This window comes from Cibotium barometz, chromosome 13, assembly GCF_041138505.1.
Source record: "Cibotium barometz isolate CiBa-2024 chromosome 13, ASM4113850v1, whole genome shotgun sequence".
Lineage (NCBI taxonomy): Eukaryota > Viridiplantae > Streptophyta > Polypodiopsida > Cyatheales > Cibotiaceae > Cibotium > Cibotium barometz.
This window is the reverse complement of record NC_141058.1, coordinates 55,885,134-55,900,349: the sequence shown is the minus strand read 5'-3', so window position 1 is coordinate 55,900,349 and position 15,216 is coordinate 55,885,134. Positions and strand designations below refer to the sequence as shown.

Sequence of the window (15,216 nt, the reverse complement as noted above, 5' to 3'; positions counted from 1 at the left end):
ACTGGTAAAGTTGGCATCTCGGTCTGACACTATGGTTCGAGGAATCCCGCCAATCGGGTACCAATGCCGAATGAATAGCTGGGCAACATCCTCGGCGGTCACATTGCCCCTGCAAGGAATAAGCATAACAAATTTGCTGAACCTATCAACAATCGTTAAACACTGCGTATTACGCTTACTCGGACTGGGAGGCAGATTTGTGACAAAGTCCATCGAAATGTCCTGGAAAGGACCCTCAGGAATTGGCAAAGGCTGTAACAACCCTATCTTCTTTCCACGAGGAGCTTTCACCTTTTGACAAATGTCACAGCGTTGTACATATGTAAACACATCACGCCTCATCTTTGGCCAATAGTATTGCCGTTCTAATTTCTCCAGAGTCGAATTCATGCCCCTATGACCACCTGTAATGGCATCATGGGCATCATGGAGAAGAGCTGCCCGGAATGATTTCATGACACAGAGTCGGCCTGCCCCCCTTCCCTGTTTTCCTCTTCGCTGTTCGCCTGCATGTCCTGTTGCCCCCCTACCGTTGACCACCCACCCTTCCTCAGGCCCCCAAGGCAGCAACATAACTCTCTTCTCCTCTCTTTCCCCTACATGACTTGAACCCCCCCTGTTGCTGCTGTTTTGCTCCTATGTCATGGATTAATTTTCAGTCCATTGGCTGTGGGAATCTGCAAAAAGTCATGACCAAGACCGGGTTTAAAGAGGAGCTCGTGAAGATGGAGGACAAGCTCGGCACAATTATCAAAGAAAACAAGAAGATGGTCGACTCTTCCGTCACCGCAATCATAAACCGCCTCTCCAAACTCGAGGAGGGATTTGACAAAATCCAAGAGCTCGAAGAGAGATCTTCCAAGCAAGAGGCTGAGATTTCAGCTTTAAAGGAGGAACTAGTGGAGGCCAAATTGCATGCTAAGAGTCAAGCGGCTGAAATCTCAGCCCTCAAAAAGGAGTTGGCAGCCACTTCAAAAAGCAATCTTGAGGATGGAAAATTTCAGCCCCCCTTTCTTGAAGAGCTGAATACCATCAAGGAGCAAATGAGGATCATTCGAGAGGAAGAGGAGCAACATAAAGAGAAGACATCTTCATGGGTGGAGGTGATCACAAAGACACAAAAGACGATGGACGAGGCGGAGAAATGGATCGAGGTCGCCAAGGGGAAAGGTAAAGAATCGCCACCCATCCCCACTCCCACCATCATCAACATGACCCTTGAAGAGGAGCAAAGGAGGAAGACCCGGGCCTTACATGTACGAGTGTCCGGTCTAAAAGACCGTGATGATGCGGAAGGGGAAACCAAGGAGCTCTTCTCTATGATGGGCATTGTAGCCACGCACACGAAGGCATGGAGAGTGGGAAAGAAGAGAGAAGGTAGTGGTGGCGAATCTTCTAAGAAAAGAGCACTTATCATTCGTTTCCCCTCCATGGAAACGAAGAAGGACTTCTTGAAGAGACGTCCTACACTCAAGAAGACGGGAATATTTCTTGGAGATGACCTCACACTCTCGCAACTTGCCCACATGAAAGAAGTTATGCCAGAGATAAGGGCAGCCCGAGAGAAAGGGAAAGTGGCCTTCTATAGAGATGGTAGAGTGGTGATTATGGAGAGGCGCTCTTCATGACGGCGCGAGACCTATGGGACTACACTCAAAGTTGCTACTTGGAATTGTAATGGATCTCTACGTCTTGATGTAGGGGCTTTTGAGGATTGTTTCACTGGGAGGGACATCATCTTCTACTGTGAGACGCATCAGGCTCCTGGACAGTCCATGCCACATGTTAGTGGATACCGATGGGAGACAGCTTGTAGACAGGAGACTCGTTCACAGCATAGAGGACGGGGCTCAGGAGGAGTGGCAGTATTGTTTAGAGAGGAGCTACAGCCACTGATACATATAGTCCGCAGAGATGAGCAGGCTAGGTACATGTGGGTTAGACTGAGGGCAGAGACGGGCAGATATCTCTACATTGCTATATGCTATTTTGCTCCTAGTACATCAGTGTATGCATCACCTAGCGGGCAGTCTCCCTTTTCTATTCTGGATGATGACATTTGGGAGTTCTCCAGGGATGGTGACATCATTCTCCTGGGGGACTTCAATGCCACGACCGCCCATAACCAGACAGTATTTTATGATACCTCAGAGGAGATGTTGAGGGAGCTTGATGTTAGGGATATGGGCCTATCTAGACTCTCACAGGATGAGGAACATACAGTGTATGGGCGGTATTTGATAGACATGGGGACTGCACATGGATTGGCCATCCTGAATGGCCTACAGAGATTCCCGACATCGGGCGGTTTCACTTGCTTTCCACATAGGCATGGTGCTAGTACAGTGGACTATGTTATGGCTCAGCCCAGTCTCATTCCCTCTTTTCAGGATTATATGGTGCCGGTTGGAATAGCAGTGGATCATGCTATCTTGTCCTTCACTCTCACATTTTAGTTCAGCACCGCTCCATTGGGACAGGTCTCCACACACACTCGTTATACCTTTACGAGGGAGACTGACACCGTGTACACGGATGAGATATACAGACGCTTATGTGCCGAGGAGCCGGGACGGCCATTAGATGAGCTCACTCAAATATTGATAGATACGCTTCATGCTGCAGCATCAGAGGCATATCCCCATAGTCAACCTACACGGAGACGATTTGGGAACATGCCCCAGAACAGTTGGTATGATGAGGAGTGCAGAGAGATGAGGATCAAATTACAGAGAGAGGTGCTCATGGGTGTTACCACTCACAGACAGTCACGGATTACCTTCCGGCACCTAGTGCGACGGAAGAAGAGGGCTTATCTTGCTCAGTTAGAGAGGGATTTGTATCAGCTATTTATGAGTCGGGACTCAGGCGAGGCATGGAGACTATTTCATGAGCATTCACCATCACCAGCCATTACCTCCACAGAGATTTGGGGTGAGTATGCAGCATCCCTGTACACAGCAGCAGGACAGCCGCCCCTGCCAGACCCATCGGAGCCATGCCCAGAGACATGTGCTTTCTTTACTGCTGAGATGGTAAGGAAAGCTATTGACAGGATGAGGACTGGGAGAGCATATGATCATGATGGTTTGGTAGCAGAGCACTTTGTTCATGCCAGAGATATGCTTGCAGAGCTTATTGCTATGATGTTTAACCAAGCCATGTGTGAGGGTTTTCCTGAGACTTGGAATATGTCCACGATTGTGCCTTTCTTCAAGTCAGGGGATCACATGCTTCCTGGGAATTATCGTACCATCATGATTGGTCACACATTGGCTAGATTATATGCATCTATTCTTGAGTAGGAGTTGAGTAGATGGGCACAGAGAGAGGGCATACGTGCATCAGGGCAGGCAGGGTTCAGGAGAGGTTTCTCCACTCTTGACCATATCTTGACACTCAGAGCTATTATTGAGGAGGGCAGATTATATGGCAGGAGGATTTATTGTTGCTTTGTGGATTTCCGCAAAGCTTTTGACACAGTACCGAGAGCCAGACTGATGCGCAGACTATAGGAGATGGGAGTGCCCACAGAGCTGATTTGGGGAATCATGGCTTTATACAGGACAATTGTGGGACAAGTACATACTACTCAGGGTATATCTGAGATGGTTCACTCCACTATTGGAGTGAAACAGGGCTGCTCCCTTTCTCCCACCTTATTTGGGATGTACGTGGATGAGGTTTCAGACTATGTAGAGCGGGACGGTGACAAAGGAGCACAACTAGCAGGGACATGGATTCTGCTGTTATTGTATGCTGATGATATTGTGCTGATCTCAGATTCTCCAAAGGGGATGCAGCGTCATTTGGATGCATTGCACACATTTGCACAGGACAGTGGATTGTCTGTTAACCTTGGTAAAACCAAGGTGATGGTGTTTAACACAACACAGTGGGTTAGGAGGTCAGTACCCACCTTTACATATGGTCAGGAGATAGTGGAGTATACAGATGCATATACTTACCTTGGTGTGGTTTTCAGTGGCCCACTATTTTCCTTGAGGAGAGCAGCGGAGACCAGATTGACCAGAGCTTATGCAGCATTGGGGAGACTAGAGAGGATGTGTTCGCAGGTTCAGTTACAGGAACCTCGAACAAAGCTCTGGCTCTTTGAAACTTCGGTCACTTCAGCCATGCTGTATGGAGTGGAGATATGGGGACCCTCAGTGGATCACCACAGCCGAGCTGGTAGCACTGATGGATGGAGACATATGGAGAGGCCCTTGGTTTCTATGATTTCCCGGATGATTAGGGCCAAGGCCTCCGTACCACATGATATTATCCGTGCACAGATGGTTGCCCCCCCATTGGTGGTAGAGGCACTCACTCGATCAGTCTCCTTTATACATAGCACTTGGGCTCTCCCTAGAGACAGATATGCTCGCTTAGCCCTGGAGTCTTCACGACAGTTGGCATCACAGGGAGACGGATCATGTTGGTATGCACAGATGACAGCTTGGTTCCAGTCGCATGGCTTTAGTATGGAAAGGCTACCTCCATTTCAGTACTCCCTGGATGCACCCTCCCTCTCTCTCACACGGGCAGAGATTACCAGACTTATCAGGCAGGACTTGATTCAGCTGGACACTAGGAGGACATGGATACAGCCGACATAGGAGCTTGGTACGAAGATGGCTTTCTATAGAGATCATCTTCTCCAGCTCACGCAAGATGGGTTTGTGATTAGACCCAGCTACATGGATACTCATCTTTCTCATGGGGTACGGTGTGCTATTGGTCAGATGCGCACATCCAGAGACAGAGTTACATTACATATGTCACTGTCCAGTATATTATGAGATAGTTTTCACTGCCTGTTTAGAGAGGGTTTCGGACCACTTTCTAGAGTCATGAGACACCAAGATCAGAGATGCCTCAGATTATACTTGCTGAAGCTTCGTAGACATAGAGAGGGTCTCTTGAGAGGGACGGGATCAGAGAGGGAGAGACACCTACAGAGGCAGATTACAAACTTCTTTCGACCAGAGATTGAGCAGTCAGGCCAGCAGGCATTGCAGCTAGCCCCAGAGTATAGCCGCACTAGAGGTACACTGATTGATCGGGCTATAGAGCTGGGGCGGTCCAGGCACCCCAAGATGAGAGGCCCATCTCGACACCGGCGGAGACTACAACAGAGGATCAGGACCATACTAGCACGGCATGGGAGACGTCCAGTCAGAGTACTCACCATGGAGGACATTGAGGATATCCGCCATCGACCGATGAGAGACATCTTTGGATAGTGATGTGTATAATGCTTACCTTTGTTGCTAGAGTTTTCCTCCCAGATGTTATCCATTAGGAGCTCCTAGTACCATACTTTCCCTCACAGTTATTTCAGTTTCAGTTAGTTGTTTTTAGCTTTTCTTACACAGACATTGTATCAGATCCACCAATTGTTGTAACCTTTTTGGTCTCATAGGTCATTTTGGCCTTTTGAAGACGTTAATATATCATTTCATTTCTCTCTCTCTCTCTCTCTCTCTCTCTCTCTCTCTCTCTCTCTCTCTCTCTCTCTCTCTCTCTTTCTTTCTTTCTTTCCCTCCCCACCCCCTGTCAGAATACGCAGCGGAGATGATGACCAAATCTAGGAACACGAGCAAAAACGCAGGCAGAAAAACAGCACAAGAGAGAGAGAGATGTAGGCGTGTAACTCTGCTCTATATACACAAGAAGACCCCGAGAACTAATACAAATGAGGTATGGGGGCTGGGGTCCTATATATACCTCCCTAGAGGGCAGTCGGCCAGCATAAAGAAAAGCCCACAACTGATAAAAGATCCCACGACTGCATAAATGCAGTCGGCCAGCAATCTGGTGCCCACGACTCATCAAAACCAGTCGGCCAGCAGCAAGAGTGCCCACGACTGATAAACACCCAGTCGGCCAGCACTGTACTGCTCTTGGCACCCTCTGGCAGCCCTCCCAAGCCTCAGAAAAAATGGGAAAAATAGGGGAAAAATACGGAGAGTGGGGAAAAATGGGAAAACACCTCATAAGAGCGGGCACACCCACAACAAAGGCCCTGGTGTATAAAACTGGACAGGAGATGACTTCTAACACCCCCTCTCAGCTCCTGGCTATGTAACCAACCACTGGGAGCTGGGGTGCCGCCTGAGCAAGTCCTGAGAGAGCGACTTTGTGAAGAGGTCCACCGTACTGTCCTCCGTCGAACAGAACTCCAGCAAGATGTCATCAGCAACAATCTGTTCACGAACAAAGTGCCTCGGGATGACCATGGGTTCCTCAAGTGGAAGCCCAAACCTGCAATGTAACCTCCTCCTGCTCCGTAAAACTGCTCCTGGGCCATAAGTAGATCTCCTCGTGTCCGGATCTCCTCCCCAAACCGAGTCACTCCAACCGTGGAGTCGGACTCCATCCAACAATCCCCCTCCTGTGTACAAGAGTCCATGATCCTTCGCATGATGCAGAAACCACAGGAAATGCGATCCTGCCTCACAAAGAGACATCTGCAACCATGAGCTCAACCGCCTCATCAAGAAGCTCCCGTCCAATCTGGTGTCCATCAACCAGATCAATGAACCATACAGCTTCTGAGTCACAGAGACATCACACTGCTCACAAGGATCAACACCTGTTACGGTGCACAAGCAAGTCCTGGAAACCTGATGAAACCTGTCAACCACCCCCTCTGAATCCGGAACCACAAAGCCTGGAGAAACCACCTCCTTCTGCAAGTAATCACCTGTCACCTGCCTGGCTTTCCGAAAGGTCCCCGTGGAAAGAACATCCTCAACTACTAGAAGTTCTATGTCCCGAACACTACGAGACATCAGAGCATAAGTGACCTGTTCAGCTTCCTCTGACTCACGAACACAAGAACTACCAACATCAGTACTGGAAAGTTCCTGCCAACTGCTGCCATCTACTGGCAAGCTATCCACCACCTCGTCTCGGAAAGCCCGCACCTGCAGCGTATCCACACTTGAGTAGCCATTACCAGACTGCCACTCATCACAATCCTGAGGACCTGGGAGAGAGAGTGCTGAAAGCCTGTAAACTCCATTCTCCACTCCACCTTCCCAAACCACTTGGCCTGTTGCTTTGTCCCGGAGAGCAACAAAATGCTCATCAAACTCCACCCGTACGCCAGTCTTGCAAACCTGATGCACTGACAACAGATGAAAGCCAAGTGCCGGAACATACAACACCCGGGAGGAATGCTTCCCCCCTCTGCCATCGGGAACTATCTCCATCCTGCCCTCACTGTGAACTGGGATAGTGGACGTATCCCCAGTAAGAATATGACCAGAACACCTGCAGAGATCCTGGAAACCGGAACGGGAAGGAGTCATGTGCCTGGAAGCACCACTATCGAGAATCCACTCCCGTGTATCCGTTGCGGAGAGTCCTCCAATCTCCTCCGGCCGGTGTTTTGGGAGGCAGCTCATCGGGAGATGGGAGCCCGGTGGAGGGATGCTGCAGTGCCCGTTTGGGGGTGTTCGTGGTGCTCGATGGTGATGCGTCTCTTACGTGCGTTAGTCTTTCGATGCGTATTCTGACATGGTCATGATTGCTGAGGAGTCTTCACCCTTCTCGGTCTTCCGCTTGGGACACTGCCTCCAGTAGTGGCCTTTCTCGCCACAATCATTACAGGTCCTCTCTGCCTTCAGTTTCTCGCGGTCAGCGTCAAACTTCTTCTCAGAAGACTTCTCCGATGAAGCCTTCCCCTTGCCCGAGTTACGGCCTTTCGACCGTTGGCCAGTTAAGGCCTCCGAACCTCCACCTTGAGGAGGGTTCGTGAATCGTTCCTCCTGGTCCAAGACCATGGGCACAAGCTCCTCCCACATTATGGTGCTTAGCCTGCCACTGGTAATCAACGACGAGTAAAATACTGAGTACAAAAAGGACAAATGTGACAGCAACGTTATGGCCATGTCCTCTGACGATATCTCCTTCCCAGCCTTAAGAACCTCCTGCTGAAGAGCCTGCAGCTTGTTAATATGCTCCCGCATCGTCGACGACTTTGCAGGGCTCATAACCCGCATCTGCACTTCCAAGGATATCCGCTTCATGGGTGACACCCTGTTGTACAAAGAAGCCAAGTGCTCCCATATGTCTCTCGCCAGCGTCATGTGCTTCACATGGTTGGTCACCTGTGGTGTGCAATTGAGGAAAATAAACGAACGGACCCTGGCGTTGACGCGATCCCACATCTGCGTCTGGGCCTCCCGGTCCTTTCGGGTTGACGGTAACTCCCCTTCCTCTACTTCCGGCCGTGGAACACCAACAACGACGAAATCGGCGAGGTCGTAAGACTCCAGAACGGATTCCATCATCACCTTCCATATGCCGTAGTTGCTCCCGTCCAACTGACGGTCCACCGGGAACGTGGGGAGTGTTCGGATCTTCACATGTCTCTCGGCCATCTCAAACAGATCTGCCATAGCGGGGATGTACTCTGAAAAGGGTGGGTGGGTGGGAACAAAGAAGAACTAAAACCTGCAAGTGGCTGTCCAGCAAATCAGCCCGCCTTCCTCTTGCTTCTCCTCTTCCCGATCAGCCCAAAACAATCCACCAATCAGCCACAAAAACAGTCCCCCTCTTGCTCACACAAATCCCAAGACCTATCTAGAGCCTAGGCTCTGATACCATGTCAGAATACGCAGCGGAGATGATGACCAAATCTGGGAACACAAGAGCAAAAATGCAGGCAGAAAAACAGCACAAGAGAGAGAGAGATGTAGGCGTGTAACTCTGCTCTATATACACAAGAAGATCCCGAGAACTGATACAAATGAGGTATGGGGGCTGGGGTCCTATATATACCTCCCTAGAGGGCAGTCGGCCAGCATAAAGAAAAGCCCACGACTGATAAAAGATCCCACGACTGCATAAATGCAGTCGGCCAGCAATCTAGTGCCCACGACTGATCAAAACCAGTCGGCCAGCAGCAAGAGTGCCCACGACTGATAAACACCCAGTCGGCCAGCACTGTACTGCTCTTGGCACCCTCTGGCAGCCCTCCCAAGCCTCAGAAAAAATGGAAAAAATAGGGGAAAAATACGGAGAGTGGGGAAAAATGGGAAAACACCTCATAAGGGCGGGCACACCCACAACAAAGGCCCTGGTGTATAAAACTGGACAGGAGATGACTTCTAACACCCCCCCCCCCCCCAAGCCTCTCCGGAGCACTCTCAACAACCACCAACAGTCCTTGACCTTGGGAGGAGCTGCCATTCGGGTTCCGTACACATTGATCCATCTCTTCTCAAAGCCTCTCGCAATGACGGTTGCTACTTCCTTGGTGAGAGCCTCGTCTCTGGAGTCTCCAAGTGGTCCCCCCAAGTTGATGTTATTAACGCCTTTCAGGCTGAAATGTCTGACAACATAGACATTGCATTGTATCATTTTGCTGCCCGTATGCAAATGGTTATCAATGAATATGGCAAATGATGTTTGGGGGATGAAAGACAATGTATATTTTAGCTGAAGAATATGCTAGAGTTTCTGGAAGACCAATCATACTCGCATGCTATCTCAGCAAGAGGAGGACGCAAAGCATGTGCTGGCTCTCAATGACCATCGCAAATTGCAAAAAATGGCAAGTTAGATCACACCAAAAACCCCTTTTGGATAAGGGTCATTCATCCAAAGCTTTTTTCAAAAGCTTGCATGTTTCGAGACAAACCCAATGTATATCTAGAATGATGAAAGAGAATGGCAATTGGACACAAGACATACACCTGCTAGAGCATGAATGTGTTATGCATTTTCAGCATGTTTTTGCAACACCGCCCCAAATGACTCCTGATGTTCGTAGGGCTAGGGAGGAGCTTCTATCTCATGTTTCGAGCATTGTGTATATGGATGAGGCGGTTGATTTGGAGTCCATGTTTTCAGCTATGGAACTAAACAAGGCACTAAAGGTGCTTGGTAAATGGAAGACTCCAAGAGGGGATGGATTGACTTTGGAGTTCTTTTTGTAGTTTTGGCCTATGCTTGAAGAATCACTTTTGCTTATGATCAATGAGGCTTAGAATTTGCATGTCATGCCTTCTGCTTGGTAGGAGGGACTGATAAGATTGGCTAATAGACTCCAAAATATTTTGAATAGGGGTATCCATCTAGCACAATATGGTTTTGTGCCTCGTAGACAAATATCAGATAACATTGCTAATGTCTATGTTGGCATAGAGTATGCAAAATATACCAAGCAAGATGTGATCTTATTGCAGATTGATATTGCTAAGGCTTTTAATACAATCCAATGACATAACATTGCAGAAGTTATGGAAAAGTTGGGCATCGGTCCAAAAATGCAGAACATAATTTACTTGTTGTATCAAGATAGCACTGCCAAATAAAGTCTTATCCTCTCCATGGGTTTTGGGTAGATCTGTTCAACAAGGCTGCCCTCTCAGTGCCTTGCTTTATGCTATTGCTACTCATCCCTTCTTGACATATATGGATAAGCTCACTGAGGCTAACAAATTACATGGGCTTCGTCTCCCTAATGGTCAACATTTGGTTACTCATGCATATGCTGATGACTCTTTCTTCTTTCCTCAGAATATGCAATCGGATCTACAATGTCTCATGAACGCTTTGCACATATTTGGATTGGCAATGGGTCTTTTTATCAATTTTAAGAAGTCAAAACTGTTGCCTCTTAATGCAGCTCAATGGCACAACATTCTAAAGCCTGGGCAAATCATATCGCCTACACAACAGGTCAGACATTTGCGATATCTTGTGGGATGGAATCTTTCACTTCGTGATGCTACATATTGGGTGCTGCAAAAACTTATGCTTAAATTGGAATATTGGAAACTCTCTACTTGGCCACTTTATGTCAGATTGAGAATAGTTCAATCGATTTTGATGGCTTACGTTCAGTTTTTTCTCCCTCTTCTAGCATGGTCTAAAAACCAAATCTCTTGTTTTATGACAAAAAGCATTGAGATCTTTTGGCGAAATTCTCATTATAAGAAGGCCTTGCGTCTCCTTAAGTATGAGTTCATATGCTCACTGAAAATGCATGGCGGGCTTAACTTTCTCAATAACCATTATTATGTTTTGGCACGCAAATACACTCTGCTTCCGACTTTTCTCATGCAACAGCAACCTTGGACGCTTATGATTGCAGCTCTATGCTTTAATGTGAATACATATACATTTGGCAAATGGTAGCTAAATCATTGGAAACTTTTATTTGGCTATCTTGTGGAGGATAAGATTGCTCGATGCCCTTATGTCTCTCATCTCCTTGCAGACTGGAAGCTTATTCTGCAATATATTTAGTGGTCAGGTAGACCTCCTGACATTGGCAATACTTTGAGACAAGAAAGTACCTTTTGGAGCCGTACATTCCCTACTCCTTTGGCTCTCCCTTCCCCTCGGTGAGCTTACTTTCTTTCTAAAAAAGGCATTCGGGTTTGCCAATATGTTGTTGATGCTGAAGGAAATGTTATGTCCTTTCCTCGAGCTCAAAGCCGTTGGCAGTTGGGTATATACTACAGACCTTTATGGCGCATGTTACAAGAACAATTGCAGCCTTTTACTCCTCTTACAGTTGTTCCGGATGGTGAAAGAACGGAGGATTGGATTTTCCATAGGGCAAATCGTGGACCTTATCCTAGATTCTCTTTCCCTCAAGTTTCGGTTATTTTGATCTACAGGCTGATTATTCTGCACCTTGGTTTGTCGATTGAGTGAATAAGATTTGGCTCCTCACTAAGACAACCTATTGGTGAAAACAAAATCTAAAGAAAATTTCGCATAGTAAATTGCCACTCAAATCTACATTGTTTTTATGGCAATGCTTGTTGGAAGTGCTCCCAGTTGGAGAGCTTCTTGAAAAAAGACACATAGTTGTAGCTAAATGCCCTTCTTGTCATTGCATAAAGGAAACAATGATACATCTTCTTTAGTCTTGTCCACAGACCAAAAGTTTCCTTCGCCAAATTTCACATTTTCTTCATCTCAAATTTCCAAGGTATTCCTTCTCTAGAGTTTTTTGGCTCTTTGGCAAGTGACCAACTAGATTGGATCATGCACAACCCTTTCTAATCTAGACTAGATATTGGGCTTTGTGGACGATATGGCATGCAAGAAATCAGTGGGTTTTGCATTACGTAAGGATTGCACGCCATCCCTATTTTCATCAATCCTTGCATTAGTCGTTCTTTGACACCATCCACCCGGATCAAATCGATGATGGCCAATTGGCTTTGGTTTTTCAGTGCTTTTAACTTCTGTAACTGCTCTTTAAGAAGTTTGTCTCTCTGTACACTAAAGCAATAGAACATAGCTTTTTACAAAAGAAAAAAAAAGTATATATATGGCACCTTCTTCGCTATAAGAAACATTGCACCTGCTTGTTGCAAGAGGTTCTCATCACCAAGAGACAGTTATTCATTTGTTATGGAGATGCCCCTCTTCTCGTGCTTTCCTGGACAGACCGTTAGGGCACTTGAGAATGCGATTTCCCGACAACATTTTTTCGGGATATTCTTCTGGATGTTCGGGCACCTTTCTTCGCCTTTGCCAAATTACACAGTTTTCCTTTCTTGGACTAGATAATGGGAAAGGAATAGATAATGGGCTTTGTGGACATCTACCATGCATGAAATCAGCTGATTTTCTGCCATGAGGAGATTATATACTTTGCTTTTTTCAAGAGTCTCTTAACCTTTCACTCCAAGATTCTCTTGACCTCAAAGATCTTTTCTTTCAACAGTTGGAGGTGTTTTCCCACTGTTTCTAATATCTGAGTAGTAGTTGTGTGTTTCTTGCAAAAAAAAGTGTGTGAACCCTTTTTCCTTCTTCTGTAGATCACTTTACGAGTCTCTCAGAGATTCTTATGATCTAAAGGAAAGAAAGAGGGGGGTTGTGAGCCCCCATGGTCTACGCTAACATAGACCATGGGGGGGCTCACACGGCCCCCTTTTTTTTGCCATCTTGTGCTTGTGCAGACATCGCCAGTCTTCTTCTAAGCTCTTCACCAACCCAAGTTGGATTGTGTCTATGCTATGAGGGTGAGAGAAAGAAAAAAAAAAGAAGGGGGTCGTGATCCCCCCATGGTCTGTGCTAGCGCAGACCACCATGGGGGCTCACCGCCTCCCTTTTTTTTGCCATCTTATGCTTGTGCATGCCAGTCTTCTTCTAAGCTCTTCACCAACCCAAGGTGGATTGTATCACGCAAGTGGAGGTGTTTTCCCATTGTTTCTGATCAGAGTCGTCATTGTCCCACTCTAGGACAGCTATGAATGTACATTACTTTTATTAATGAAGCAGTGGTTAAAAGTGTGTGTGTGTGTATATATATATATACATGTATGTATCTATACATACATACACACACATATACGTGCACAAACACACACATTGGCAATAAAATATATGTAAACTAATGTCCCGCCAAGGAAGATGTACTAGGACCAATCATGAGATGACTGCAGAAACTCTTGAATTCTTATTTAGATTTGGAAGCAAGAAACATGAGAGCTCATACCACTCTTTCTGACATGACCGGGGATGACAATAGTGTGCAAGAAGAGCCATGAGTCTCTCTCTCTCTCTCTCTCTCTCTCTCTCTCTCTCTCTCTCTCTCTCTCTCATTGAATATATGTAGCGGTCTCCCTCTCTTTTTCTCTCTCTACCTCATGAGCTGTGAATTGATAAGTATCAGCAACTCAATTAAATCGTTCATATGTTTTTGAAATTAGCTAATGTTAATCCAAACAGAATTCTCCATATGGTTGGTACAAGAAGCCTTTCTTAGAAATCATAATCTTTTTTCATGCATTATTATGTGTACATTTTTCCTTAAATTCTTTTGCAAACTTCTCTTCAGGCCCACTTGTAGTTACTTCAGATTGCCATCTATCATGCAACAGCATCCATTCTTTTGCTGATTTTTAATTTAGACTGTGACAAAAACAAACTCAAGAAGGCTGGAGCTGTATAAACAAAATTCGCTGCATGCGATGAATCAATGCTTCCAACATACATACTTCTTCAGAAGCAGGTAGATTAAGTCTCTTTAATGCAAGCTTCAACTCGCCCTCTGAAATGTAACCATGATCATCTACATCCAGCTCCTGGAATTCCGAATACCCCCAGCCCCCCCCCCCCCCCCCCCCCCAAAAAAAAAAAAAGAAGTCATACTGCTGAACCAAAAAGCAGATCAGTAGATTCACAAAAACCAATATGACTGTGAAGTGTACGCAAAGACGGTATGCATACTGGGCAAACCAACAACCCTAAGCATGTGAATATGAAAGCTATGCTACTAAGTGTGTGTTGAAGCTTAAAACAGCTTACCAACAGCTTTAGCAAGATATCAAACAAGCTTTAAGTATATATATGCATAAAGATATTAACGCATGAAAAACTCCAGTTTTTTTACAGTTATGAAAAACTCCCAAAAAAAAAACTTAAAAAAACCGTGAAAGTTGAAAATTGAGATATTCACGCCAGTGTGGCGTGAAAAACCAGAGAAATTCATGCCGGAAAAATTTGAGAAAATCATTCAATGATTGGAGGGATCGCCTTGCCAAGACTAGAAAATCTTATCCTCAAAATTTGAAAAAAACTGAACACAAGTGTTCATGGCTACAAGGCGAAGTGGATCATATCTTCATTGGTAGGGTAGTAGAGGTTGGCAGGAAGGCAGGGGGTGCTACACGTTTTGAGGAATTGGTCTTCCTCAATAAAAAGTGTGGACTTGACATGAACAAGAGGTTGTTTATGTTGTTAATGTCTATGAAAGACCCTTAGGGTCTATGAGTCCACGAAGGTGTTACATGTGATCCATGGATGTCAAGACAACATGAAAAAAGAAAGACTAGCTGCCGAAAGAAAAATATAGGGCCAACGTACTATGTAGGGCTCTTAAGTACAATATAGTCAGCAACAAAAGAGCCCCATGTGTCATGTGCACACATGGACATTGCCAATCTCTAGGCTAATCCCTGACAGGGCAGTAGGATTAAAGTATGTAGGGAAACCTTATGGCAAGCCCACGACCCATTGCCAATCTCCAAGCTAATCCCTGACAGGGCAGTAGAATTGAAGTACTTAAGGCCACTATAGGTAGCAGTCGGCCAGTAGTAGAAGCTCACACGTGTGAAGGCACCTCATTAAATGTAGATGTCATCAATCGTGAGCAGGCCGACAGCTATAAGGGCAGACCGACTAGCATGTTTGGGGCCTATAAAAAGGCTAGGCCAGAAATCATTTTATTCA

General features: G+C 46.2%; 1 protein-coding gene across 3 annotated transcripts in view; it reads right to left on the bottom strand.

The window, feature by feature from the left end:
* Positions 1-15,216, bottom strand: part of LOC147632871 (uncharacterized) — a 117,804-nt gene that overhangs the window by 96,726 nt on the left and 5,862 nt on the right. For all 3 annotated transcript variants that reach the window (XR_015267241.1, XM_086807775.1, XM_086807776.1), the window contains exon 2: positions 13,983-14,069. Coding sequence is in view for 2 of the 3 variants with exons in the window: in XM_086807775.1 (XP_086663901.1) it covers positions 13,983-14,069 (87 nt within the window). In the remaining variant the exon portion in view is untranslated. The remainder of the gene's footprint in view (positions 1-13,982; positions 14,070-15,216) is intronic.